Source organism: Equus przewalskii, chromosome 13 (assembly GCF_037783145.1).
Source record: "Equus przewalskii isolate Varuska chromosome 13, EquPr2, whole genome shotgun sequence".
NCBI lineage: Eukaryota > Metazoa > Chordata > Mammalia > Perissodactyla > Equidae > Equus > Equus przewalskii.
This window is the reverse complement of record NC_091843.1, coordinates 5,062,782-5,087,970: the sequence shown is the minus strand read 5'-3', so window position 1 is coordinate 5,087,970 and position 25,189 is coordinate 5,062,782. Positions and strand designations below refer to the sequence as shown.

The 25,189-nt window shown below is 53.5% G+C and overlaps 1 protein-coding gene and 1 long non-coding RNA gene across 4 annotated transcripts in view; one reads left to right on the top strand and one right to left on the bottom strand.

The window, feature by feature from the left end:
• Positions 1-24,196, top strand: part of CPLX2 (complexin 2) — an 80,570-nt gene extending 56,374 nt beyond the window's left edge. For 2 of the 3 annotated variants that reach the window (XM_070570323.1, XM_070570324.1), the window contains 3 exons: positions 18,788-18,906; positions 19,056-19,231; positions 19,998-24,196. In XM_070570323.1, coding sequence (XP_070426424.1) covers positions 18,876-18,906; positions 19,056-19,231; positions 19,998-20,195 — 405 coding nt within the window. In that variant the 5' untranslated portion in view covers positions 18,788-18,875 and the 3' untranslated portion in view covers positions 20,196-24,196. Of the gene's footprint in view, positions 1-11,443; positions 11,804-18,787; positions 18,907-19,055; positions 19,232-19,997 lie in introns of those variants that run through there. The other variant, XM_070570322.1, reaches the window with a different exon arrangement.
• Positions 5,752-6,443, bottom strand: LOC139075250 (uncharacterized). Its single transcript, XR_011525450.1, has 2 exons — positions 6,375-6,443; positions 5,752-5,981 (listed from the first exon to the last, which is right to left on the bottom strand). It is a non-coding gene; the product is annotated as an uncharacterized lncRNA (long non-coding RNA).
• Positions 24,197-25,189: the final 993 nt, after the last annotated feature.

The following is a 25,189-nucleotide window of genomic DNA, read 5'->3' as shown; positions in this document are numbered from 1 at the left end:
TCAGAGGCCTTTCAAATCCATCAGATGGAAAGAGGTCAGATAAAGGGCCGGCGAGATGCTTGATGATCACAGCTCTGGGAAAGCTCAGAGATGAGAAAGAGGTACCTGGAGCATCTGAGGGAGGAGGACCTCAGGGCAATTCCTGCTCCCAAACTGTCTCTTAGAAGCAGGGGCTCCAAAGGCGCTGCTCTGATGGGCAAATGTTCCAACTCCAACTGACAAACGAGATGCAGACAAATCGCCAGGAACGGATGGCACCCGCCCAAGCACGCTGATGCCACTCAAGGGTGAAATTGCAGAGCTGTGGACCAAAAATATGTGCATTTTTGAGGGGATGTGGATATATGAACTGGGAGCTGTGGACGTGAAGTTCGAGCTTGGGCAAAGCTCCGAGTGAGGACCCAAGTGAAGTCAGCGTGTCCGTGGGGACCGTGTCACATGGGTGAGGAGGTGGCTTAGAGACGGACAGCTGAGTCCAGGAGGATCAGCTCCTTCTTGGAAGGTGAGAACAGTAAACGGGCGTCCGGCCAGGGCCAGGGCCGGCTTGATCAGAAGTTTTCTGGAGGAGGGGGACACACAGCTCCAAAGTTACAGATCCCCAGACGGCAGAGACGGAACCCTCGTTCAAACAAACTCGGGAGAAAGGCAGCATTTATCGGTCACATGAGGGAAAAGTACGAGAGCAGATGAGGCTGAAAGGCACATCAGGATCTGGGCACTCAAACACTGTCGAGAATTTGTCTCCTTCCCTTCTCTTGGCTCTGCTCTTCCCTGTGCTGGCGTCACCCTCGGGCAGGCTCTCCCGGGGTGGTGGCAAAACTGTCCAGCTGCTCAGGCTGAGATTCTGCCAGCCCCACAAATCCCATAGAAATAGAAAGCCTCTTTCCCATTGGCTCAAGCTAAAGTCCCAGGGCTCACTCTCATTGGCTTAGCTTATGGCCAGTCACTGTGGCCAGAACTAACAGTGCTCTAATTGGCTGGCTACGGATCTAACGCCCACCCATGGAAGTGGGGTGTGGAGTCAGCTCCACCCAGACCATAAAGCCTGAGAGTAGGGGAGGACAGGGACTCTAGAGAGAGACCAAACAGGCCAAAAATGTGTCACCACAGCAAATGACACCAAAAACATCCCAATGACAAAATGCCACAGTGATGGGGCTAAGCTTGGAAGGAAATCGTGGGGTTATGCGTATGGACTGAGAATGCAAAAAAAAAAAAAAGAGACAAGTACAAGATTTAAATAAGGATGCCAGCACTGTTCTTGTGGTCTGTGGCCCAGCAAGGGCCTATGTCTGCAAGTCCCACTCCTGAGGTGGGGACCTCAAGGCCCATGGGCTAGGACAAGCCATTTCACCCCCAAACAGGTGGGGCAATGCCATGCACAGATTTCACTTCTGGAAATATTCGTCAAGCTTCCCAACAGGGAAGGCCTTGGGTTTGATGTTGGGGATTCAGGGAAAGCAAGACACAGTCCTTGTCCTCAAGCAGCTTGTGATCTAGCGGGAGGAGACAACTGGACATGCAAATTAACAAAAGAACGAAATTAACGTCAGTGATGCTGGGTGCTCTGTAGCAGTGAGTGCTGGGAGGAGACGAGTCGTGGTAAACAGGCTGCAAAGGGGGCAGAAGGCGGGTCAAGGGAGGCCCTCGTGGGTCTGGACATGATGCATAGGCAACAGTGAGTCATCGAAGGCTTCTGAGCATGGGAGTGACACAAGCAAGAAGGAGCTTCATTGTCCTAATGGAGCCAGATAAAGCTCAGAGGAGAGTCACAGAGATGATCAAAGGGCTGGCAACGGGCCTGTGGAGGGAGATGGAGGAGTGAGGACTGGGAAGATGAAGGCCAAGGAAGCCTTGATCAAAGTCAGGCAGAGGAGCACACTGCTTCCTCAGCTGGACCGAGGCGAGGATGGAGCTGCATCGTGCAAAGAGAATGTTACCTTGCTCAACTCCCATTGGGAAAGGTGAGTGTCCCACCCACCAAAAATGCCCTTTATATAACCATGAACCCCAAGACGGGGTGCAGCCTGGAAATGGGGAATACATCACTGAGAGGCTCTGGGCGAGTCCTGAGTGGCAGTCATAAAGACACCAGGGCGTCGGGGGATGTTCCTTCGTCGTTCATTAAAGGGCCGCTTACCGAGGGCCTGCTTTGAGCCTCGCTCTCCTCTCAGCCTGAGCCCAGAGACGTGAAGCAGGCACGCCCTTGTCTTAGTTCGCCACAGCCCTGCCCCCGTCTGAAATGACCCGGCCCCACGTGTGTCTACTCGAGCGGCGTCTGCCTCCCTCCAGACACGCCAGGAATTTGCATATTTGTTCACTCCTGCCCCAGCACCCAGAGGAGGCCCTGGCTTGTGGTGGATCTCAGGACGTGTTACTGACAGAATGGATCCCTCCTCGTCCGTGAGTCCCCATCGCCAAGGGCTCAAACCTAGAGAGGAAGCCAGGCGAGGAAACCTACCTTCAGTGTCAGGCTTAGCGTCGTCGGTGCCACGATGAAGAGGTCCACGTGGGAGCACAGAGGAAAGCCCTGGTTCAGCCCCGTCTCCCAGAAGAGATTTCTCCTGCTTTAGCTGAGCCGTGATGGTCCAGATGAAGAGTGGCCAAGTGAGCAGAGCAGACAAGGCCACTCCTCCAGGAGCAAACAGCATGCGCAGAGGCTCAGCATCGCCAGAGGACAACGTGTCCAGCACGACATGGAGCGCTATTAATGGAACTGGAGACAGCGGTCAGGGACTATGGAGGGCCTCAAAGGCCAGTTTAAAGGACTTGAACTTTCTCCTGAAGGCAATGGGAAGACATTAAAGGATTTTTGTATCAGCTAAGATCCTTTTGGTTGGGAATAAAAGAAAAAATGACTTAAAGTGGCTTTAACAAGAACAAAATGGAAAGGGCAGTTATTGGCTCATAAAAATGACAAGACCGGGGGCTGGCCCCGTGGCCGAGTGGTTAAGTTCGCGCGCTCCGCTGCAGGCGGCCCAGTGTTTCGTTGGTTCGAATCCTGGGCGCGGACATGACACTGCTCAACAAACCACGCTGAAGCAGCGTCCCACATGCCACAACTAGAAGGACCCACAGCGAAGAATATACAACTATGTACCAGGGGGCTTTGGGGAGAAAAAAAAGGAAAAAAATAAAAAAATCTTTAAAAAAAAAAAAAAAAAAAATGACAAGACCTAGAAGAGCTGCAGGCACAGCTTGATCAAGGTGTAAACAATGTCATGAGGCTAGGATTTCCTGCTCTTCTTTTCTTGGCTCTGCTGACGCTGAGCTGGTCCTCATTCTGAGGCTCCGTGTGGTAGCTCCTGGGAACCCCAATTCACATCACAGTGGAGTTAAAAGGAAGTTCTGCTTCCCTTAGCTCAAGCAGAAGTCCCAGAATTGAGTCTCTCTGGCCCCAGTTGGTCTGATTTTGGCGGTGTGCCTATCCCTTAACTGACCTGTGGGGACGGGGGACCACACGTGCTGATTGGCTTAGCCCAGGTCTTGTGATCCACCCATGGGTCCAAAGGATATCCACAGGCTGGCTCCTCCAAAGCTGATGCCACACGAGTGAGGAGTGGGTGCCGGGTGGCAAAATAAGCTGTGACCACAGTGTTTCCAGGAGGGGAATGATGCAGTCAGACCCGTGTCTCAGAAAGCTAAGATGCTCCCACAGATCTGGACGCCAGTCAGGAAGTCAAGCCGAAGGCAGGGGCAGAGGCAGGAGCAACGGGTAGGTGGCTGGTATTAAGAGCCAGGCTGAGCCAAACAGAGCAGAAGTGAGCGAAGAGCTGCCACAGACGGGGTTTCTTATTTAAATCCTTGGGGCAGAGTTCCGGGGCCCTGACCTACAGCCCCCCTCAGTTTTGATCATCTTCCGGTCTGGAATACTCAGCCCGTTAAGGACCAGCCTATGGCAAGGTTCCCATGCAGGTTCCCTAGCAGAGTCACCCAAACTCTGGGACCCGTTGCCCTGAAGCTGCAGACGCAGGTTCAGCTTCCCGAAACCCACCTAATTCCCCTCTGGAAATGGGGCCACCCATAGAGACACACCAAGTTCAAATGCTCCTGATGCCACTGCTTCTTGGCTGTGTTGCCCTGAACGAGGCATTTAACCTCTCTGAGTCTGAATATCCCTATCTGAATATAAAGTGGAGGTGACGACATGTAAGGTAACGGAGGCGCTGGTGTGGGGATTAAATCAGATAAAGACTATGAATCAGCCGCCGCAGTGAGAGGCTCAGTCAATGAACATGCCTTCCTCTTCAGCCCTTTCAGCTTCCCCTGGCTCCACCTTCCCCAGACCTCTCCAACCCCTTGTTTGTTTGCCAAATAAAGGGTGGTTTTGTTTTATTTTGTGCTTCTGCCAGAAAGAAACACCAGAGGTTGAGCGGTGCGGAGCAGCCACGTTCAGATTTGTGGGTGGAAAATTCCTCCTGCTCTTGGCCTGCGGTCTCAGCCCCCTCTGGGCTTCCCTTGAGCGGCTCCCATCTGGGGACACAATCTCCCAGCCCCTTGTGAGTGGGAGAGGAAGTGAGGAAGCCCAAAAGGGGAGTGAAGAAGTGGAAGAAACATCTCCATTTTCCTCTAAGCTTTCCATTCTTTCATTTCTGATTCGAGCTTAGAGGAAGCTGGGGGAATCACAAGGCAGTGTTCCTTGACCGAGAAGCTAGAAAAGGAGGTTCTGTCTAAGGGTCCCACTGGCCCAAACTCCATAAGAAACCCCGCCTTGCTCGGGTGTTGGAGGGAAAGAGAAGCAGTGCCTCCTGAGACGGTGCTGCTGTGTCCCAGACGCCACGTTATCTGAGCCTCATGGTCGCCACGGGAGGTCAGGGTCGCTCCCCCGTTTCATCGAGGAGGAAACTGAGTCTCGAAGTCATACTGTCTGGACGGAGCAGAGGCTGCTGAGACATAACCCACATCTCTATGTGGCCAGAGCCCCACCGGCACCCCGCCCCGTCCCTGCTTTGGGCTTCCAATCCCATCTGGCTTGCAAGCTGTGTGTATCGACTCTGCTCCTCAGAGCTGCCTCTTCAACAGGACAGCACTCTGAGTGTTGTTTTACCGTGGACTGCGGGCGTCTCTCCCCCGCTTGCCTTCTGAGAGCTTCGAACCAGAGGCTCCAACCTGAAGGGATCTTGAGCGCATGAATTGGTCCACATGTCATCTCTCTATGGAGTATTTGCATCTCTCGCTGTGGAGTAAAGAGAGGAAAAGAAACGCCAAAACTTCCTAGATATCTTTGCATGGGAGAATGCGTGGCGTGTCCTCGGCCCTCCATACATGCTTGATAAGTGACTAGTTGAGTGAAAAACTCCCCGTCACATAGGGTTGTGGTGAAGCTTAAAGGGCCGACAGCTGTAACATCCCTAGACCAAGGCCTGGCCCTCGGGAGGCATGTTAAGAAGTGCGCAGTCGTGTGCCGCGTGTAACTGGGAAGCCCTTGCCCAGGAGAGACGAGGCCACTATCTCGCTGTGTGGCGTTGAGAAGGTCCCTTCCCCTTTCCGAGACTCTGTTCCCCATCTGTAAATTGAGGACACTGGCTTAGATGATCAGAAAGGCCATTGCTTTTCATGGTCATTGCATTTTCATCGCTTTGTATGCATGTTTCATCTCCCTTCACTCCACTCCTCCCCAACACACACACACACACCAATCTCCAAAATAGCATCGTGCTGCCCCTGGGCGCTCTCTCTCTTTCATTTCCTTGACCAGAAGCTCCATGAGCTTATTAACCTCTGTTGTCCACGTTCCTCAGATACGCCTGCTTTAATAAAACAGCAATAATGTCCCCTCAGATTTATTTTATCGAAGAGCGTGATCTGCTCTGTGGGCCGGGTGTGCTGGTCCTAAATGGAAAGAAGTCATTTCCACCTCGCTCGCTCCCTAAATGCCAAGATGGAAAGAACATTTATCTTCACAAATGTAGGCGACACCATAGAGGCAGCCCTTCAAGGGACCAGGGAAAAAGCCTTCCTTTCCAGAAGAAGCAGCGAGGCTGAAAAAGAAAAATTCCTCCTAGAACAGGAACAAAATCACACTCCAGGGTCATTTACAAACCCACAAGTCTAGACATGAAGGTTCGTGGAATTTAAGATTCTAAAGTTGTGAGTGAATGTGTGCAATTAGTTGAGTCTCAGCTTCTGTTAATCCTAACATGTCCTCTGATTCCATGATTCAGATTTTCTATAAAATGAGGGCCCAGGATCACATGATTCTCAGATTCTATTGACCTAAAGGCTAGGGGTTTTCAACCAGTGGGGGTACAAAAGCACCTTGGGGCTTGGTAAGCCATTTCTGGGCTACATTCCTGGGCTCCTGGCTCAGGGATTTCGGTTCACTGCGTGTGGGATGAGAACCAAGAATCTGCAACTTTTTTAACATCTCCCACCCCAGTGGTTCTGAGTAGACGTGGGCCCCTCTTGGACATACAGTGTCGTAGAGAGCCTGTCATTCTAAATGTGATTCTAAACGTGATTCTAAAATGGCCTTCTGCTTATGAGTCTAGCATTCTGGAACTCTGTCATTCTGTCTCCATGTGCCTAAGGAGAGGATTCTAACGTGTAAAGACTATATTTCTGAGCATGGGTTTCACATGGGGAGGGGAAAAGGGACGAAGTATCATGAGGGTGGAGGGACATTCTGGAAGCGGAGCTTCCTGAGGGCGCAAAAATCAAACTTTGACGCCACACCAATTGCTCTTGAGCAGGTCAGCGCTAGGACTCAGAAATGAGGAGGCTTGGTGGGGTGCGTTAGCTGGCTCAGGGGTGACATGAGCATCTGGGGTCATCAGAGAAGAATTCCTGATGGACAGGGAGGTCCAACCACCTCCTGAAGAGTTGGAAGGGCTGAGGTTATAGGAGGGAAGGCAGAAGTCACAGCAGAGAGCTCAAAAAGGAACCAGAGGCAAGGGAGAAGCGATTTATTAACAGAACATCCTCCCTGTGCCGGGTGGTGGGGGATGCAGACTGGTGTGGCAGACATGAAAATGCCAGGTTTCAGGAAAGCTCAAGATGAGAGCGAGCTAACTGTGCGGGGATATCCTGGGGTACAATGCGTGGGCTGGAAGAGGACGGCTTTGACATGCTAATAAGTGCCTGGATCTGGGAGGGTGGGAATGGGAGGAAGGGCAGCAGAGGACCTCTGAAAGGCTGGTGGGCAGATGCTGGGCTGGGGAGGGGCTCTGGGATTGAGAGGGGCTCCCCAGGAGGGTCCCACGCACACACTTCATGCACCATCAATGAGTAAGGTTCAGATGGGGAACCTGGGACGCTCTTTGTGAGAAACAAAAGTGGAGAATGGAGAAGCGAAAGGTTTCTGCAGCTTCCTAGGTGGGGCAGGAGCCAGCAGATTGATTGCCAAGGGCCTCTCTGGTGGGGGGAGAATGGAAAAGGAGGGATCAGTCACTCTTGGTGACACATTTAGCCTGTATGCCTGCACAGTGGTGATGACACACTCTTGGCTGCACATAAACACCCTTTCTGCCTCACAAAATGACAGTGAGACATGTGCCAGTTCATCATGACACACTTACACCTGCACCCTTACCACCAATAGTGGCACCATTTCATATTGATGGTAACACCCTATCACCTATGTCACCTCTCATTGACAGCAACAATTAGACATACATCGTTACACAGAAATGGCAACATATTCCCAGAGCCTTTGCGTCTGACACAGTCTATGTAAATGGCGCCCTCTGTGGTTGTACACTGCACAACCTGCACAGCTGTACGTGGTACCTTTGCCTTACGCCCAAACCATCACAAACTGCCATTGACATTCCACTGTGACAACAACCACTTAGCTCTACACCTGACGATACACTCACATCAGAGTCACTTCACATCAGGAGGGATACACCAGCAAACACTGAGAGTCACATGGTGACAGACACATACCTGCCCTACCAGCACCTGTGTCCCTCCACATGGATGCTGCATGGTCCGGCACTGGTGGGCACACACACAAACGCACCACTGCGCTCCAACAGGTTTGCCTTCACACTGTCATTCCATGTTGAAGGAGACAGACTGGGACCCTGACCTCATACCTTGACAGTCATGGCACCCTAGCCATTATCAGTGACAAGAGGAGAGGCATTCATCAGGTGAGCAAGGTGGCCTAGAACCCTTACCTGTTCACCACCTCCACGATTCTGTTTCTGGCCCTAGCACGTGCCCGCTCCCTCAAACCGAGACCAGCTCTGCCCTCCAGGCTCAAGCTAGAATGGTAGGATGTGGAGCGGGCGTCTGGAGCCCTCAGGGCCTCCCTGCACCCGCCACCTCAGCTCCCACCTGAGGTCAGCCCCGCAGCAGCTTCCACGTGGCTTGCAGCATGCCCTCTGGATGGAGGCAAGGCAGGGAAGAAGTGGGCTGACCTTTGTACGAGCACCATTCTCGCTGATCACTACATTTATGGTCTGTGACAGTTGTCATTCCTCACACACTGTTCCCTGATCCTCACACAGAGTACCGACATTAGCTCTCTCGATTGGCTTCCTAGTGAACATTCAAGGCATGTACATATCATTTAAAAATCTGTTCAAATATGGCCCCCTGCCCCAGCCTCCGGCTCATAAATAAAAGTGGAAATTCAGCACCAACCGGGGTAAGACACCTTAAGCAGAGCCACATCCATATTTTACCAGGTGACTCGTAGAAGCTGTCTGCAGAGCAGGTTCTGCAAGGACCCGAGCTGGGGTAGGGGGACTTGCAGCTGGGTTAGAGATGCAGGAGATGAAGGAAATGCTGACAACCCACATGACATGAGGACCCCGATCTGGTGTGAATTCATGGTAGGCTTTTTTTTTAGTGAGAAACTGGAGAACAGGGAAGATGATAAATGTCAATATAAAAAAAATCTGCAGAGCAAAAGTTACATTTCCATAGGCCGTGGGATGTGTCAGAAGAGAAGCAGCCCGGCGTGGCGGAAGGACCCCAGAGCTCAGGGTCAGGCAGCCCTGGGCTGGAATCGTGGTTCTTTCACTGTATCTCCCTGGGCCTTTCCTTTCTCATCATGAAAATAGGGGTTTATGTGAACTAAAGGGGAGAAGGTACTTCATGCAAAGCACCAAAGTGAGTGCCTAAGACACGATGGGGGCCCAATGGTTGCTACGTTTAGTAATATTACAATCATTAAGAAATGTGTATAATATTTAGTGACTTTGCAATGATAATAGAGTATTTTGGAATCATGTCCAGGCTGGTAACACTGAACAGGGAGCAAGTACTCATCTCCCCATCATCTTTCTTCAACAGGAAGCATCAATGACTTAAGTGTCATGATTTACCCCTAATCATTCAAAAGGATGAAGCCACCAAAACTTGACTGAGCTGTCTTTTCATTCACCAGTAAGATTTTCTGCAGCTAGACACAATTCATGTCAGCTCATGCAGTTTTTTATAGACTCATAGAAGCTTGGGTTCAAAAGGGGCTTCCGCTGTCACCTATCACCCAACTGCCATCTTCCAGGGATGGAAATTCACCTCCTCAGACGAGGCACTCCATACTAGGGCTGGACAGCTCCAATTGGTAGAAGGTTCTTCCTCTTAGAGCTTCTGTCTGCCTCCCTTTACCTTTCCCCCATTGCCCTAATTCTGTCTTCAGCACTGGTAAAACAATAGTACTCCTCTTTCCTTGCAATGGACATTTACTCACTCAACAAGCATTTCCTTAGCACCTACTTTGCAGGCACCAAGCTAAGTGCTGGAAGTACAAGTTGAGAAAACTTGCCAGCCCTCCAAAGGTTAATGCCCCTTCAGCATCCTCTCCTCCAGGTGAAATATCCTCAAATCCTTCAACCTTCCCTCTTTTGACCTGATTTCCAGATGCCCACCACCAAACCACTCCTTTCTCTTCTAGACATACTCAAGCTTATTAAATTCTTAAACTCTGGTGCCCAGAACTGAGCCCAGTATTTTTCTGAAGGCCAAGTTGGGTTTCGACGTCCATGTCAAAGGCAAGGCCCATTGTGGAAAAAACCCAAATGTACTGAGAGTGCTGCCAGCCAGGCCCCATTCACAGAGCTTCTGTTCTAGAAACAAGGAGAAAGGAGAGAGAAGGAGAGGGAGAGGAGGACCGTGATTTTTGAAATGGCACGACGTCAGGTTTTCCTGCCCAGAACTCCCCTCAGGCATGAGTGGCGAGTCCAAGTCCCTCTAATCAAACAGCCTCCCTTCTGCCCGCCTCCATTAGTGTCTGCTTCAGGAAAGAGAAGAAAAACAAAGAATGAGCATGCTGACAGGCCAAGACAGCATGAAACAGAGAACTCAGACATAAAGGAAAGGCCTTCCCAATCCCAAGCCCCACTGCCTGTACGGGAAGATCAGAGATGAGCCTCAGAAGGTGACTCTCTAGGTGAGGAGGGTGGGTTCACCAATGGCTCGTGACTGCTGGGGGTCCCCCACTTTGAGGCCTCTGCTGTGAACATATGTAAAGGAATAGTCTCCCCTGGCTGGAACAAAATCACGCCTCCTTCCTCTTCCAGATCCTGTCCTTCTGCAGCTCTTGCTGCTCCCTTCTTGGAAGGAAGCCATCCCCCTACAGAAGCAGAAGTCATCTCCACTCTGACATAACCCTGATTGATGCATAAGCTCCTGCAAATCTTTCAAAGGCCTGGTACAAGGTCCCTTCTCTCCGAAGCCATTTTCCTACACATCAGGCTGGATTAAAGGAAGTATTTTAGAGCCCAAAGGTGGCAGGCAGAATGGAGAGGCTCATTAGGAGAGAGTAATAAAGTGAAAAATGAGTATGAGAAGAGGAGGAAAGGCAGGGGTGGGGGTAGATGTTGCCTTGCCTCTCAGTGTTCCTTTTTATTCCCTGGCCATAGGAGAGAAAGAAATGGCCTTCTAGAATAAAGTTTGCTAAAGGACTCCTTATTCGTCACAGAATATCAGATCTAGAAGGGATTGTCAAGTGACTCATCTAAGCCCCACGGCACTTTTGCAGCAGTCTTCTCCCTCCGGGTCCACATGGAGGTCTCCTTACCCACTACCAGGCCTTACTCACACGAGTGCTCCATCAGTGTTTCTTGAGTGCTCCTGTGGCAGGACACGATGCTGAGGGCCTCAAAGATGATCTGATGGTGATCCCATTCTGTAGGGGCTCACAGGCAAGAGGCATGCAGCAGAGGAACAGGCGCCCCTGAAACATGGGTTTGTCTAGGGGCAGTGGGAGCTCTGAGGAGAATGTGATCAGTCCTGCCTGGAGGAATCAAATAGGGGGCTTTCCTGAGCAGGTGACCTTACATTTCTGCTTTAAAGAACCCTTCCTCCATCCCCTGAGCCCCAGTGCCCCTCAGCGCATTGAAGCAGCAAGCTCATGGTCCTAAGAGCTGTGGCCAGGACAGACGGTTGTGGGGGCTGGAGGGGTTGTCAGGGTGGAAGGGGACAGTGAAAGGTGGAGGAAGAAGGGGAGTGGAGAGAGAAAAGAGGAGGGGAAAGAAGGGAGAATAGGAAAAGGAGAGGGAGGGGGAGGAGGAAGAGACGAAGAGAAGGGGAGAGGGGAAGAGGGGGGGAGGGGAGAAAGAGAGACAGAGAGAGAGAGCGAGAGCGAGAGCGAAAGAGAGAGAGAGAGAGAGAGAGAGAGAGAGAGATTTGAATTTCCCATCTGGAAGGGGAGCGGTAGCACGTCAGGGCCTGGCTGAGGGGCGTGATTGGAGGGCGCCTCCGGCAGCCGCCCGCGGCAGCAGCCACGGCCCCAGCTCGCCCGGCGGAGTTGCACGAGGCGGCGGCGGGAGCTGGAATAGCAGAAGGAACCGCCTCGCTGAGTCGGCCGGAGCCCTGCAGTGGCTCAGACGGTTGCGGGAACCGCCAGGTCGGTGCTGGCCGCGGGCTGGGAGGACGGAGCCGGGTTGTGGGCAACAGGGTCCTGGGTCTCTCCTCGAGGCCACAGGACAGCCCGGGAAGCTGGGGAGTACCGCTTTCGGGGAGACAGCTTCCCAAGACTGCCCCGGGCGCGGGAATGGGAGGCAGCGCGGCAGCGGCGGGGACCCTCCCGGGCGCGCTCGCCGTGGTGCTGAAAGGACAGCTCCCCGCGAGGGAGGAGCGGGCCCCAGCCGGAGAACCGCGGACAGAAACCCGAAACAGCGCGGCTCCCGGGAAGCGAGGACCGCCCCGAGGGCGGCGGGAGACTCAAGTCTGAACCTAGAGAACAACTCCGAGCTCTCGGGGGTGGGGGTGGGGGGACGTCGATCTAAGCTACCTCAGGCTGTAGTTAACCCGGAGCCACCAGGGCGCTCTTCGCCCCAGAGGAGGGAGCTGCCCCCGAGGGGTACAGTCGGCCTCCAGGAGTGAGTCAGAGGATGGCGGGAGGGGGGCGGACAGACCGAAGGTGGAGGGGAGGAGAAGAACCTAAACGTCGATTGGGAGTAGGGGGCCAGGGAGAGTATTTGTCCTCGGAGGACAGGGAGCCAGGTTTGGGCAGCTCACGTCCGCTGCCTGGGGTCATTAGGAACGATCTCTTTTATACCCTCGCCCTACCCACTCTGCCCCCTCCCCCGGCAAAGTTTGAGACAGGGCTGGGTCTTGGGGTTGGAGCTCTGTGGTTGGGGGGAGGGGAGCTCTCAGTGGCCAACCGACAGCTCCGGGGCAGAGCTGCTGGCTGTGTTGGTCTCCGCGGGGGACCGGGAGAGGGGAGTCAGAATTCCTGTCCCCTCTTCAGCAAGGGAAACGGCAAAGCCCCCGCCACTTCCGCTCTTCTGCGGGAGCCGGTTCCCTACCTCTTCCCATCCTCCACTGTCCCTTCCCCTCCCCCAGTTCTTCTCCCTTCCAGGGGCGTGCTGGGGGGTGGGGTGGGGGTAGAGGGACATCCCCTGTCTCTGCCACCGCCATTAGCGTAGGGTCCCCTGCAAAAAGCAAATGAGTGTTAAATTGAGTTGCAGTGAATATAGCCCGGACTTGAGCGATAAAAAACAGGAAAACAGCCACAAGGACAAACACTGCAGGTGCCCCAGTCTGCTTGTCAGATGGTGGGGCCCAGTCCTGAAAACCACCTGGGGCTCAGACAGCCGAGCCTGAGGAGGTGCCTCCGCTGCTTTCAGGCTGGGATGGGCTGGGAGAGAGTCTGGGAGAAGAAGCTGAAGACGCGCCCTGAGTCCCTGGCACGCCGAAGGCAAGGAAACCTGGTGCCGCTGCAGCATCCCTCCCCCGCCCACTCTCCGTCTCCCCGCCCCCAACCCAGCATCCCCACCAACACCACCACCACCACCACCACCCTTCCCGCGCAGGGATAGACCAAGTCTTCCCGCAGACCCGCTGAGGAGCGCCTCCTGGCGGTCTGGCCAAAATCCTCAACTGCATGCAACCTGCCGGCCCTCAGCACTCCTACAGCCATATGGCAAAATATCTACACACACGCCTGCACACACGCTCACGCAGACTCACACGATGCCTAAGTTCAGTTAGGCACGCAGGATCACACTTTGAATGCGTACACTCTCACATACTCGCTGACATACATTAAATTCAATCCAGCAAATATGTCCTGAGGATCTACCAGGAACCAAGAATATTGTAGACTCTGGGATAGGAGAAATGCACCAGATACAGGCCCTGCCCAGGAGGGAGCTCAGAGTGACCAAGAAAGGAAAGACACATAGTTGGACAGAGCAAAGGAGCTGAAGGCAGGCAAGGATGCTCTAGAAAGTGCCATGGGTCTCAGAAGAGGAGGGCACCATCACATCTCATGGAGGAGATCCCTGAAATTTCATGCAGGGAGTGATGTTTGAGAGAAATCTTGGAAAATTAATACTGCTGCTGCTGCCGATAATGATAACAATGATGATGATGACAATAGTTAATAGGTACTGAACACCTACTATGTGTCAAACACTGGGCTGAGCGTTCTCTCACTTAATGCATTCTCTCCTTTAATGCTCACACACACCTTGGGCATAGCGTTATTGTCTCCATTTTACAGGTGAGAAATGATTAAGTCACTTGCTCAAGGTCACTTAGTAAGTAGTGGAGCCAGGATTTCAACTGGCAGAGATGAGGTTAAGAAGTTCCAAGGCTGTTGAAATAGCATGAACAAATACCCAGGGGTTTTTGGAAAGAATATGTGTTGAGGTGTAGCTGAAGCAGAGCCACGGGCCAGGGATGGGAAATGAATGGCAAGGCAGGCAGGTGCTAGACTGTGCAGAACTTGAAGGTCAGCACAAGGGCTCTAGCTGGTTTAACAAGGCCACGGGGAGCCATTGCAGGGCGTGTTTGCATGAGCAGTTCTGCCCTTTAGGAAGATTAATCGGACAGCCACGTGGAGGATGGATGAGAGCTAAAGGAGGGACAGAGTTAGAGGTTACGCACAAATCCAGAACCTCGAGGCCCTGAACGAAGGCATCAGCAGCTGTAGGAGAGTGAGGTGTGAATGCAGGAAGCACTGTGAAGCTACAGTCTCCAGACTTCTCCCCCAGCACCCCGGATGAATTGTAACTCACCAATTCCTTGTGTGGTTTTTGTACAGTGTCTGCCTCCCAGCTCACTGACTGCTGTGAAAGCAAATGCTGGGACCGACAGAGAGCAGGTGCTCAAAGAATACTGGCAGTGTGAGTGAGTGAATGAATGAATGAATGAAGAATTCGCTGACTCTGGAGTTTCTGGTTGAGGCAATTGGAACAAGCCATGCTGGAGGAAAAGACAGTTGGGTAGGGGAGGCAAGGATGAAATTGATCTTTGGACAGATTTAGTTTGAGATTATCCATGTAACAGTATCCTTCAGAGTTAAATGTGCAGGTTTGGGGAGACAGAGAGAGCTGTCTATGGCTAAAGAAGGGCACTAAACCAATAGCGGTAGGCGAGGTTCCCAAGGGAGACAATGGGAGAGGGAGGGGCAGCAGAAGGGGCAGGAGAGGGAAAGATTGCTTGGGGGACACCTACATTTTGGAAAGGAGTCAGCCAAGGAGAGAGAGAGGATGTGTCTGAAAAGTAGGATGAAGCCCACAGAGTGCTATGTAATGGAAGTCAAGAAGTTCAAGAAGCAGGCTGAAAAAAGCAGGAAGGCCTGGGATGGGGGTTGGATGGTGGAAGGGGTGGGGGTAGGGGTCATCATCAGCATCCAATGCCACAGAGGGATGGAGGACGAGGAGGCTGCGAAACGCTCCTTGGTCTGGCGTTCAGGAGCCTCTGGCAGCTCTGACTAGGGCAGTTTCAGTGGCAGTGCAGAGGCAGCAGATCTCTGATCTCACAGGGCTGGAGGGCTTGACTGGGAGGCGAAGGAGTGGAGGCACCAAGTGGAAACCCCTCCATCATGAAGTTGGAGGGCAGAGATTAAGGGAAAGGTGGGGTCCAGAGCAGGAGTTGGAGAAGGAAGGGGATAAAAGAGACCTATGGAGAAGAAATTGAAGACGTGAGGAAGAGGAAGTGATGATGGGTCAAGGAGGAGGCATGAGGAAAGAAAATCTGGAGCACAAGCAGAGGATTGGCTTCAACAGGAAGAAAGGAGACCTCTTCCTTGGGAGCTAGGAGGGGAGGTCCCAGGAGCTCACACTAGCTGGCATTAATCCTTTTGATAACGACAATAGCCACCATTTATTGAGCCCCTATCATGTGCCAAACACATTCCACAGATTACTTCTAACCCTTCAAAGTAGTATTCTAATCCTCACTTTGTAAAGAAGACCAAGACACAGAGAGGTTAAGTGAATTACTATCACACAGCTAAAAAGTAGCAGATTCAGGATCCGAGTCAGACGTGCCTGACCCCCTAGCTCATGAGCCTTCCAATGCACCACATGAAGTGGGAGGGAACTCACCTGCTGAAAGGGATGGGACTGGAGTAGGTCCGGCCTTGAGAAACTGGTTAGGGCAGTCTTGACAGGATGAACAAATTGCTTAAGAGCTGAGGGGCCCATGTTGGGAGTCAGCAGCAGGACTTTGGGGTGGGCCCAGGAAGCTCGGCCAAAGAATCCCAGCGGGCCCCGAGTAGGAGGCACCTAGAGCAAGAGGGATGTAAGGGTGTGAGCACTGAGAAGACTCAGCCCTTGAGTAGATGTACTCTGCCTACGGGGGCGGTGGTGGTAATCAGCGTGTGCTGAATGAATGCATGGAAGCAGGGAAGTCTGGAGAAGGAGGTGGTTTGGTGATAGAGAGATATCATGCTGAGTTTGAGTGGTGCCCATGGGACGTTCAGGGGGAGGTGTGCAAGGGGAAGGCAAGTGTACTTCTTGACTTATTTATTGCCTATTTCCTTACACACACTCACACTACATACACCCAGGAATGTAATCTGCATGAGGGGAGGACTTTGTCTGTCTTGCTTACTAGTATATCCCCAGCGTGTTACTAGCCTAACACAGTGCCTGACACATAGTAGGTGCTCAACTACTACTTACTGGATGAATGAATATAGGAGCCAGGAGCCCAGATAAGACATCTAGGTGTCATCAGTGTCAGCGGCCATTAAAGCCCTTAGAAAGGATGCGTTCCCCCAAGGAAAGGTTAGTGTGGAAAGAGAGGCAGGGGCTGAGGTCAGTGTCCTGGGGAACACATTTATTGAAGAGACAAGAGAAGAAAAGGAGCCAGCAAAGCAAAGCGGGTTGGGGGGGGAGGGGGGGAGGGAGAGAGAGGAAGAGGAGGGGAGAGGAAGCAGCAGGAGAGGAGAGAGAACAATAGGAGATGGGGAAGTGAAAGAACTAGTCACAGAACCAGGAGAGGAGAGGCATTTGAGGATACAGTGGGGCGGCTAGCAGTTCAAGAGCTGCAGAACTGCTCTAACACAAGTGCTGCAGAAAGGGCCCAGAAGATCATCTGGCCCAGCAGAGACTTGTCAGAGCAGCAAGTCAGGGAGGAGGCTGGACCTAAAAGCCAGGTGCCCCGTGGACCAATTTGAAACATCTCAAATTAGAGTCCTGCATCCTCCACCACCACCTGGCAATTCCTTGAGCTGCGTGTACACACAGAGGAGAAACCCAATAGTTCCTGAAATCATTTGATTATTAAATGGTTCATTTCCTGTTCTTAGAAATGCAGTCTCTTTGCAACGTTCTGAATCAAATGAAAACATCTTGATTGACTGAGCTGAGCCGCCTTCAAACTCAGAATTCTGGGTCAGAGTGGGTTCTCTTGCATTTCCTGGAAATCCTGTTCCCTTTTGGCGTGTCCTCATAAAAATGCAGTCAGCAACAGCTAACAGTAATGAGCACTGCTACACACCAGGCACTTGACCAGTCTCTTCCCTTCTCCTTCAAACATCAACACGAGGGTCGGCTTACTACTCCCCATTTGCAGGGAAGAAACTGAAGCTTTCCCAGGGAGCCACAGCCACGGGAGTATCGAAGCCAGGTGTCTGACGTCAAAGTCCCTGGAGATGCTTTTCTCTTCCATCATGACTTTTCCTCCTCAAAACAACCTATCACGTGGTCTGATGGTTTAGAAGTCCTCAAATAAATATCAGAATAAATAAATATTTATCAATAGAATCAATAGAATCAAATGAGTAGAATCAAATAAACTATTGGAACCCATTTTATGAAAAGATCTCAGTCTGCCAATGTATTTTCTCATTTTGAAAGAAATGAGGAAAAATCCATCAACAAACACCCAGTGACCTTGAACTCAACCTAGCTGCAATATCTGGCCTGGCTTCTGTGCCCCCATTTCCCAGGACCCCCTTTTCCTCCTCCCAAATCATAAAGACCCCAGGACTGTGTGGAATGAAAGGCCTTGGGGAGTAGGCCTGGCCTCAGTTGACCATCAAGCCACGTCACACTTTGGATAGCTTATGGCTGTCCCCATCCACAGCTGAGAAGGGATTTGTGGTGGCTTTGCCTGTGAGAGAACCAGTGAAACTGAATGGTTAAAATAAAAAGGAAATCTCTAAGAGTCAGACATCATGGTTCAAATTCTCAGGGATGGGGAAGAGGGGAAGAAGGAAGCTGGGGGGAGGGAGGCTCCGGGCTCTCTGCCCTCCTCCCCCCAACACTGGAATAGTGCCACGGTTATGCATTTTGCATATTGAGATTTCCATTAAGATTTTATTTGAAGAGAATCTTCAGAGGCAAAAAAATAATAAAAATACAATAAAAACGGAAAGTCAGTGATTTAGGGAGAGGGAAGGAGAACTAACATAAGCTGAGTGCTTCTAAGGCGCGAGCTTGGGACTTTAAAGGCCCTAAGCCCCAAGAACATTATCACGTCTCCAACCCCTCCCCCATGTGTAATTCAAAATAAAAATCAATATTAAGCTATAAAACACAAAACTTACAGTACGCTGCAATAAAAATAACTGATTTCTCCCTTTGTCTAATTTCGGAGTCTGGATGTGCTCCTGCACGCTGGCTGTTCTCATTTCCCCACCCCCCGCGCCGATGTGCGTGGGCCCTGAGCACAGGCTGGTCCTCTCCAGGGGCTCGTCCAGCGGCCCAGGCTGGATTCTCTCCAGTCTGCACAGCAGCCCTGGGAACGGAGGCACTGCCATTTCTACCTTAGAGAGGAGGAAACTGGGGCTCGGGGGAGGCTCACTAACGGGCTGAAGGTCACATGGCAAACAAGCAGCGAGGGTGGCATTAGAACCCAGCTCAGCCTGACTCCAATTCCAGGTTCTTTCTAACGCTGCTGGCTTCAATCCAGTTAAAGCAGTACGGTCAAGACGAAGGTTTTAAACTCAGACGCCGTTTGGCAGCACGTACGTGCCTGGACATAGCGGCTGCTCAGGAAACAGCCCCCTGCTGTCTCGTTTCCTGGGTCTTGGCCCCAGACTGAGGGTGCCGGTGCCTGAAGCACGGTGCGGCTGCCGTCTGTGTAACTCCACAGCCCTGACTGCGCAGAGGCCTCTCCCACCTGACCCCCAACTCCTCTTTTGCAGGTTGCCACATCTCCCTGAGGCAGGCCTGCCGGGAGCGCTGCATGCAAATTTGGTTGCAGGCTAGGGGACACTAACCGGAGTCGTAGGCATGGACTTCGTCATGAAGCAGGCCCTCGGAGGTGAGACCCGCGCCCCGCGCCCCGCACCCCTCACCCGCAAGTGGGGTTCCAACCCAGGTGGAAGGAGGCCCCAGGGCACCAGTCCCCTCTATCCCCAGCCCTGGCCCACCGTGACCCCGCCCTCTCCCTTCCCAACCCATCCGGCGCAGGGGCCACCAAGGACATGGGGAAGATGCTGGGAGGAGAGGAGGAGAAGGACCCGGATGCGCAGAAGAAGGAGGAGGAACGGCAGGAGGCGCTGCGGCAGCAGGAGGAAGAGCGCAAGGCCAAGCACGCGCGCATGGAGGCCGAGCGGGAGAAGGTCCGGCAGCAGATCCGAGACAAGGTCAGCACCGCCTGCCCTCGCCAGAGAGTGGGGAGCACCGGGGTAGAACGGGTCCCCCCAGCCCGGGCCTCGGGCTGCTCTGAATCCCAGCCCTCACATTATACCTAGCTCTCTCCGAGCCTCACTCTTCTCATCAGAAAAATGGGTGTCGCAGGAACACCTCGCTCAAGAATGGTTGTGGGATTAAATAAGATGATGCACATAGGAAGTGCTCCCTCATGTTTGCGGCTCCGGGTCCACGATCACATACCCGAAACCCTAGAGACCAAATATGTTTAGAGTCCAGAATTTGGGGACTTTTGGAAAGTACCATAGTGCCCTGAGCACCCGTTACAGTTACGCGTCACTCCCGGTGAGTCTGGGGCTGCCGCGCTGTGCCACACAGTTCAGTGCGTGTCTGGTCCCAGCACTGCCATAAATCACGGCTATAAGTAGCCTTCCATCGGTTCGTGTCGTGTTTTGTCACCGAAATTTGGCCCCAAACATATGGGAGAACTTTCAGCTTTCAGATCTCAGGGGATTTCAAAAGTGCAGAGAAGTTATTATGAGCAGGCGTCAATTTTAAAGGAAACGCTATGTGCTGTCTCTCTGACTGAGCGCCTCCTGAGGACGGGGCAGTCCTACAAGGAAGGGGTTCCTGTCCCCATTTTATGATGAGAGGACTGATGCTCCAGAGTTCCCATGAGCTGCCCCAGCCAAGTCTGCATGAGCTTGAAACCCAGCTGTCTGCCCCCGCTCATGCTCCTCTCTGCCCTCCCCTCCTCAGTATGGGCTGAAGAAGAAGGAGGAGAAGGAGGCTGAGGAGAAGGCCGCCCTGGAGCAGCCCTGCGAGGGGAGCCTGACTCGGCCCAAGAAGGCCATCCCTGCGGGCTGCGGGGACGAGGAGGAGGAGGAGGAGGAGAGCATCCTGGACACGGTGCTCAAGTACCTGCCCGGGCCGCTGCAGGACATGTTCAAGAAGTAACTGGCCCTCCTGCCCCGACCCACTCTACTTGTTACTAATTTTTTTTTTTTGGTTCTTTCTTTTCTTTTTATTCAGTTAAGTCTCAGTTCTGAAGGGGAAAACCTCAGTTGGCCTCCGCCCTCCTTCCCGGGCCAGGGGCTCCCCCCCTGAGCACTCCCTCATACCCCCTTCATCCCAGGGTATCCAGCCCCCACCTCACTCCCAAGTCGCTAGAAAAAGTGAAGACAGCTTTTCCCCAGAAGGGGGCGTGGAACCCAAAGCGGGAGGCACAGGGGGCCCCCTCCAGAAGCCTAAGGTCTATGCTAGTGCGGTAACCCCCCTACATTCCTTCATGCACCCCACTGCCAGGAGGACCACTGTCCCCAGCCAGCCAAAGTAATGACACATTCCAGCCCTGCCCAGCATGCTGACCTTGGGCCTCTGACCCTCAGGTCAGGGCAGGGGCGTTGAATGGCCTGGCTCTGAGGAAGGGAGTCAGGGCAAGCCTGCACTGTGAGGGCCCCGGCCTGAGAGGCCCCACTGTATTCTGGCCAGGCCTGGGTCTGGGCAGAAGGCTGGGGCTCTTATTCTTCCGTCCCCCTGAAGACACCCAGTCCAGGAGCACCCCTCCCCCAGCTGACGAGGCATAGCCCCTGCCAAGCCAGTCCCTCCAAATGGATCCTCTTTGGACTTTAACTCATCTGTGGAGGGGCCCCAGGGTAGGGCAGCCCCTTGTTCCCCCCAACTCCACTTAGGTCCTGGGACCCCACTGCCAGGCTGGGCCCAGCTTGCCCAGCCAAGGGGCTGCCCAGGCCCCCCAGAAAACACTCGGAGCCATTGGGCAGCAATGGCCCATGCCGTGGGATCCTCCCATTGGTGCAGCCAAGCTGCCCCCATTCCTATCCACCCCTCTTTCCTACCCTGTCCTATCCATGTGTTTCCAGAGCCCCGTGGTCCCCAGGAGGACCCTACCTGCCCAAAACCCCAAGCCTTTGGGGAGAAGCCAGTTCCCACTCAGCAGAGGCATCTGTCCATTCATCTCCTTGGCCAAGAACAAACTCTCCTCTGGGATGTGTGAGACTAGCATTTGTCCCCCACCCCAAAAATTCTCAAGGCCTCCTGCTCAGTCAGTTGTGTGAGAACTGGGGGGCCATGGAGCACATGAGAGAGGAAAGTGTGTGTCCATGCATGCACAAGTCTGTAGTGCATAGACTGCATCAGCAATTGTGTGTCCAGAGATTGTACATATATGTGTATGTTTAGAGTGTGTGTATGTCTTGAGATGGTGTATGTGTGTTGGTCATCATATCCCTGTGTTAGAGACTGTGTACGCTAGGTAGCCTTGTGTATGTGGGCTTGTTCAAGGTGGTGTGTATGAGTCGAGACTGTGTCATACATGTGTGCTAGGCATCTCATGTGTATTTTAGCTTGTATCTACATGTGTTTGCAAAACAGCATGTGTGTCAGGAGTGATGGGTATGTGTTAGATGTTGTAGATGTGTGTATTTGAGAGAGTTGTGAGATGTGCTGAGACTGTCGTGTGCATGCGTGTGGGTCTGAAAAGGCAGTTGTGTGGAAGGACATGTGCTTGGGGAGAAAGAACTTGAGTAAGATGCCCCCTCTGGGCCCCAAGACCATTGGTCACAGGTTGCCACATCCAACAGGAGACCTTGTCCTTGGCCTAGAGTCCTCCTGCCCTTGAGGGGTTCCTGCCTGGGTCCTCAGAAATCTACTGGGACAGACCCAGGCAGTGCCCCAAGAAGCCATGCTGGGCCCCCGCCAGGGCCCACCCCAAAAGCAGGGGCCAGGGAGGGGGCGACTTGCCTGCCCCCAGAGCCCCTGCTCCATTGGCACCAGTTTGCATTCTGCAGGTTTTCCATTTTAGTGGATTTATGCTTTTATTTCAGAGAGAGACGTGTGTCTCCTCTGTCCGTTTCCAATAGTTAAAGCCATATCAGTTAGACTGCAATACTTCAAAGACGAGACAAAACAATCCATATGTTTAGGGAACCAGAAAAGTCCCCTGGTCTATCCCTTCTCAGGGAGCAGGGCCTCAACAGCGCCAGCTCCCTAGACCTGCCCTTCTCCCCCGCCCCGTCCCCTCCCCTGTGCCCCTGTGTCCTGCCCCGCAGGGGGCCTGTGTCTGTGCCTGTGTCTGTGATGGGGAGCCACCTTGCACCCCTGTTGTCTGCTTGTCTCTTTGTGTCTGTTATCCTGGGCAGGATGGTCATTCTCTAGAGCCCTGGGGCAGAGACAGGCAGGGCCTAGTTTAGGGACCCCAGACCTCCCCAGACCCTGTATGTGAGCCCCACCTGGACACAGGAGTGAATTGCAAGTGTTCAGAAAGGTCTCCCCCTTGACAAGGGCCCACAAACCTCGAAGGTGGTGCCAGGGCACAGAGAGTGCCAGATGGGCAGCAGAGACTAAGGCCCAGGGAGCTTCAGGTGATCAGGGGAACCTAGCCATACAAGATATCCCAGGTGGGCCTGAGGGACCCCAGACCCTCAGAGGGCATCCCTGGTGGTCGTCTCCACAGTTCCTCTGCACCCTCAGAGCAGGCTCAGGGCTTTTCCCATGTGAGAGTGCCCTCCAGACTGACTGGCTTAGTCTGGTGCAAGTCCCAGACTCCTCCAGACTCTTCCAGCCTACTCTCAAGCAGCAGGACTGGCGGTCTTCCTGGAGGTGGGAACAGGGGAGGAATTTCTGCCTGGAGCATACCTGGCTCCAACCACTGCCAGGTGATCATTCTTGGGTCCAGGGGGACACGATGACTGTCATTCCTGACACAGACCTGGCTGTGGAGAGAAGCTAATGTATGGCCCAGAGAGGATGTCGTGTGCAGCACATTTGAGGGGGGCACAAAATATGTGTGGGATGCTCTAGCAGGGAAGGGATGTTCACAGGACGTACCTGGGGTGGGAGGAGTGTGATCCACTGGGTGGGAGGGGGGTGAGTGTGTCACCCACAAATGGGGCAACATGCACATGACACACTTAGGAGTCAGGGGCAGGGAGGGAGCGAGCCCAGAAGTCAGCATGCACATACACACACACAACACATAGGGAGACATCCCCCGGCTAGGGAGAGAGGAAGGAGCAGTCATTGTGCATGGGTGAAAACAGGCAAGGGAGTGCGCACCACCCAGTGTGGGCGTGTGAGCTTGCCAGGAAGGCCACTGCCGTGCTTGTGTGCCTGGAGTTCACCGCCAGAGCAAAGGGACAGGACCTCTCTGGATCTCCCACGCTGGGCACTGGCAACAGGCCAGGATTTCCACACGTGGACATTCTCCACTCCAGGTCTAGAAGCTCCTGGAAGGTCCTTACCGGCAAAGCTGTGTGGGGTCTCCTCCAAACGCAGGAAGTCAAGAGGTGTGTGTGTGTGTGTGTGTGTGTGTGTGTGTGAAAGAAAGAGAGCAGAGGGGAAAGAGACAGAACAGAAGTATTTCGGCCCAGGCCCCCTCAGGTGGGGCAGCTGGTGGGCAAGGCAGCCTCCCCGAAGGCTTGTGGCTAGAGTAAAATGGGGCAGACCCTTAGCCCAAGAGCCCCCGGCACCCAGCTGGCAGGGTTGCCTACCCCCACCACTCAACTGCTCCATCTTTCTGGGGTCCCACAGGCCTTTACTAGACAGGGGACCTGGGGGTCCGACTGGCTCAGACAAGGGCACGTCTCCCAGGCCTGAGGACGTACCTCCCTGCACCTGGTCCCCACTCCTGTTGCCCACCCTCTTTGCTGGGGACAGAATGGGAGGTGCTCGGGCAGGCCTGGGGTAGGGTGGGGGTCCTAGAGAGACTCAGGTGAGGACGACCATCCTGCTCCTGCGGGGGAATCCCTTTCCTACACCTGTGCCGTGTCCTTGTTGCTCTGCTTCCTTTCAATGTGTCAGTGCCTGGGGGAGGGGAGGGACACTCCCTCACGCCCCCTGAACCTGACCAAAAGCCATGGCTGTCGCTCCCCCTTTGTATGACGCAGATGCTAAGATGTACCAAACCAATCATGACAACAAAGAAAACACCTTGTACAGCAGCCCTCTGTCTGTCTGTCCTCTTCTGTCCGTCAGCACCACCACAGCTACATGGGGCACCAACTGGCGGTGGGGGGGCACAACCCATAGAGCTCAAGAGGCCCCAGAGAACCTTCAGTTTTACCCTCACTGCTGGCCAGGACGCTGTGGAAACAACCCCAAGAATCAGTCAAGGCTAGAGTGGGAGCTGGCTCCAGAGGCTGAGGCCCACTTACCTCCCACCCTCCAAAGCCAATAGTACACCCCAGGAGCTGGTGGTCCAGCCTGGTCACAACACCCCACACCCCATCTCTGGCCACCTTCCCCCCAAGCTCCTCAGGGTGTGGCATCCTGACATGCTGCCAAGTGACATGGATGTGCAAAGGCCTGTCACTGGTCATTCCCACAAACGTCAGTGGAGTTCCTGCTCTGCCAGGTAGTGTGCAGCAGGCTGGGGACACAAAGAGAGGACACCACTCAGCATTGGTCCTGACACAGACACTTCCCAGGCCTTGCTAAGGAGTCAGGACCAGACCAGAATACCCATCCTCTCTTGGCTGCCCCACACCATTGCCCTGCCTTAAGCTGGGGCTCATCTTCCCTCTGTTTGGCTAGGTAGTCCCCACTCCCCACACACTAGTCTCCCAGCCTCCACCTCTTCCCTTCCATGCTCTCCCCACCCCACCCATTCCCCATCACCCCACCTCTCCTAAAAGATTCAGCTAAAACACAAACTTAACCACCTCACTCCCCGGCCAGCACCCTTCAATGACCTATGGGATAACATCAAAACTGTCCAAATGGCCTTATGTGACATGACCCCAGCCTGCTAGGTCAGACCCACACCCAACTCTGCTCCAAGTGCCCCTGGTCCCCACACATACCATGCTGTTTCGTGATGCATATTCTGTCCCCTCTGCCTGGAACGAATGTCGCCCTCCCCCTCCCTGGTACACCCCTCTAACTTCTCAGGGTTCAGCTCAGCATCAGCTCCTGTGTGAAGCCCACCCCAACAC